The sequence below is a fragment of the Centrocercus urophasianus genome, unplaced genomic scaffold, assembly GCF_019232065.1.
Source record: "Centrocercus urophasianus isolate 14NV4802_14NV808 unplaced genomic scaffold, USGS_Curo_1.0 seq_13, whole genome shotgun sequence".
Lineage (NCBI taxonomy): Eukaryota > Metazoa > Chordata > Aves > Galliformes > Phasianidae > Centrocercus > Centrocercus urophasianus.
In genome coordinates, this window is record NW_024884475.1 from 44,939,130 (window position 1) to 44,942,056 (window position 2,927).

Here is a 2,927-nt window from a genome sequence, read left to right on the forward strand (position 1 = left end):
TAAAAAAAAAAAAAAAAAAAAAAAAAAATCACTTCTGCCTAGCATCTATTGCTTAGAAATTCTTTCCAATATTTGCAGTCTGCATGTTGAAGTATATAAAGAAAAAAAAGCAACCATGATTGCTCTAAGATATGATTAGAAAAAAAAAGCTAGAAAGCATTAAAGCACATCACTGGCACAGCTGCACATGCCATTTGTTCTTGTGAAGCATGAATAATCTCAAGTTACTTTACAAGTCCTGTTGAGAAAAGTCTAAAGATGACGCATAGAAATACCCTGAACCTGCAGTCAGCAAGTAGTACCAATGCCTGAAAGCCATAGCCAAGGGAAGTTTATACAGTAAAAATCACTATTTTAATCAAACACAAAAACTGATATGAACTGATTTGAACTGTCAGATTAAACAGATCTGGAAGACTGTACAACAACCCTATTAAATGCTCATGTTTGGGTTTCTTTCAACACACAATTCAGGAACATCTACTGCCAGTTTCAGCCTCTTCATATCCTTCCCAAACATGTGAATACATACCTGATTGCACTTACTTTGCTGGACTTTTAGCATCTTATGTTAAGTGTTATGTCAAAAAAAGATAATACAAGATCTTTGGTTTCTTTGCAAGTATCTTCTATCAGATAATAGAATTATTTAGTCATGCTGTGCTTTCAAATAACATGTAAACTTCCAAAACGAGAAAAAACCTCCAGGTAACTCTATCCTGCTGCAGCCCACACGTATTAGCAGTTACGAACCCAAGACTCAAGTCACACAACAGCAAAAAAGCAGACACAGACCATAATTCCAGTCCAAAGCCTGTTAATGCAATAGAACACTTCAATAGGAAGTCTTACTGTTTAGTAACATCAAATTTTCATTCTGCTCTTAATTTTAAGTAATCTGTATTAATAACATGAACATTTCACCACGGTTCAAGAAGTCAACAGTCAGATCTGGCTGAGCAGTGATAATATACTCCTTGTTTGCAATGCAGACAGATACAATAAGGAAATTAAGATGAAGGCAGTCTCACACTACATCCAAGTTTCAGCTAGGACAGTTGAATAAGGCAATACAGAATCATAGAGTATCCTGAGTCGGAAGGGAACCTTAAGGATCACTGAGTCTCCGCATAGGATCACACAAAACAGCCCTTCCCAATTTAGCACTATCAGTGACCTTGCTCAAAACGCCTTCTAGTTCTACATCCAACTAATTTATGACAACATTAGAGAGAACCAGCTCTAAAACAGAGCTCTGGCGAGCTTGATGTAACCCTATTTATAATAACCCTTTGAACCTGACCTATCAGCCAACTGCACACCCATCAATTATGTTTTTGTCTAGTCATATGCTAGACATTTTGTACTGTGAGAAATAGTGTCAAAAGCTTTTCGGATTTCAGTAAAGATTACATTAACTGGCTTCCCATGGTCAACTACATGGGTGACCTTGTCATAAAAGGAGATTAAATCAGCTAAACAGGACCTTCACCTCATTAATATGTACTGGCTGTAGCCAATGACAGCATTGCCTTTCAGGTCTTTTTCAGTAACTTCTAGCATAATTTTCTCTATAAGTTTACCAGGCACTGAAGCAAGACTGACAGGTCTGTAATTATCAGGGTCATGTTTCTTACCCTTCTTGAAAACTGGAACAACATTTGCTAGCTTCCAGTCAACTCAGATCTCTCCAGATTCCCAAGATGGGTAAAAAATTAATTTAGAGAAGTCTCATGATAACATCAACCAACTCTCTGAGCACCCTGAGATGAATTCTATCAGGTCCCACGGACTCCTGTGCACCCAAGTGGAGCAGCAAATCTTGCACAAGTTTAGGGTTGTCTGGGAGTTGACCATCATTGCAGTCACAGTCCTCTAACTCAGGGCACCTGAGGCCCCAAAGTCCATCATGAGTGTTGAAGACAGAGGCAAAGAATGCACTAAACATCTCTGCTTCATCTATGTCCACATTTGTAAGATAATTGCTCTCATCAGGCAACAAACCACATTCTCTCTGATCCTCCTTCTACTGTTAACATATTTAGGAAAACTTTTTATTGTCTCCCACAGCTTCAACTCTAGCTGAGCTTTGGCTGCACAAATATTCTCTCTACAAAAATGAGGAACATCCCTGTAGCCTTCTCATGTCACTTCATCTTGCTTCCAACAGCCATATGTTTTCTTTTTCACCAAAGCTCTGGAACCCACATAAGATCCCTGTTCAGCCAAGCCAGCCTTCGACCTCACTTGTTTCTGACATTTTAGAATTGCTTTACAGCAATCCTGGCATGCTGCCCCTAGGCTCATATCTAGCAAGTCTGATTTCACCCCTTTTCCCCTCCAAATCTAGTTTAAAGCCCTCTCAACAAGCCCTGTCAACACATGGGCTAGAATCCTTTCCCCTCTTTAAGATGGACCAAATCTGTAACCAGCAGGCACTGTGCTCGATAAACCACTCCAGGGCCAAAGAAAACAAAATTCTTCTGATGGCACCAGCCTCTTACAGGCTGTCAAACAGACTGTCAAACAGGTGTTGATCAGATGGGTTTTCAGATTCCTCCCAGCACTTACCTCTGCTACTCAAGGGATGGAGGAAAACATCACACGTCCTGGTTTCAGCTGAAGCAGAGTTGATATTTTTTTTTCCTTCAGTGTCTGGTAGGTTGCTATGTTTTGACTCTGAGAGAAAAATAATGTTGATGACACACCAGTGTTTCTAGCTGCTGCTGAACAGTGCTGTATAGAGCCAAGGACATTTCAATTTTTCATCTTCTCATACTGTTCGGTCAGCGAGGGGCTGGGGGGCACAAGTTGCTGGGAGGGGACAGAACCAGGACAGCTCTGAGCTACACAGGCCAAAGGGATATTTCATGCCATAACATCCTGTGAAAAAAACCCTATAAAACAGAGGGGAGTCGGCTGGGAAG

The 2,927-nt window shown here is 40.4% G+C and overlaps 1 protein-coding gene across 3 annotated transcripts in view; it reads right to left on the reverse strand.

Annotated features, from left to right (window-relative positions):
- Positions 1-2,927, reverse strand: part of BMP2K (BMP2 inducible kinase) — a 55,443-nt gene that overhangs the window by 9,382 nt on the left and 43,134 nt on the right. Inside the window, exon 16 of one of the 3 annotated variants that reach the window (XM_042812917.1) lies at positions 2,572-2,679. The exons of the other annotated variants lie outside the window; for them this stretch is intronic. Within the exon in view, the coding sequence (XP_042668851.1) occupies positions 2,572-2,679 (108 nt within the window). The remainder of the gene's footprint in view (positions 1-2,571; positions 2,680-2,927) is intronic. 3 annotated transcript variants of the gene reach the window in all.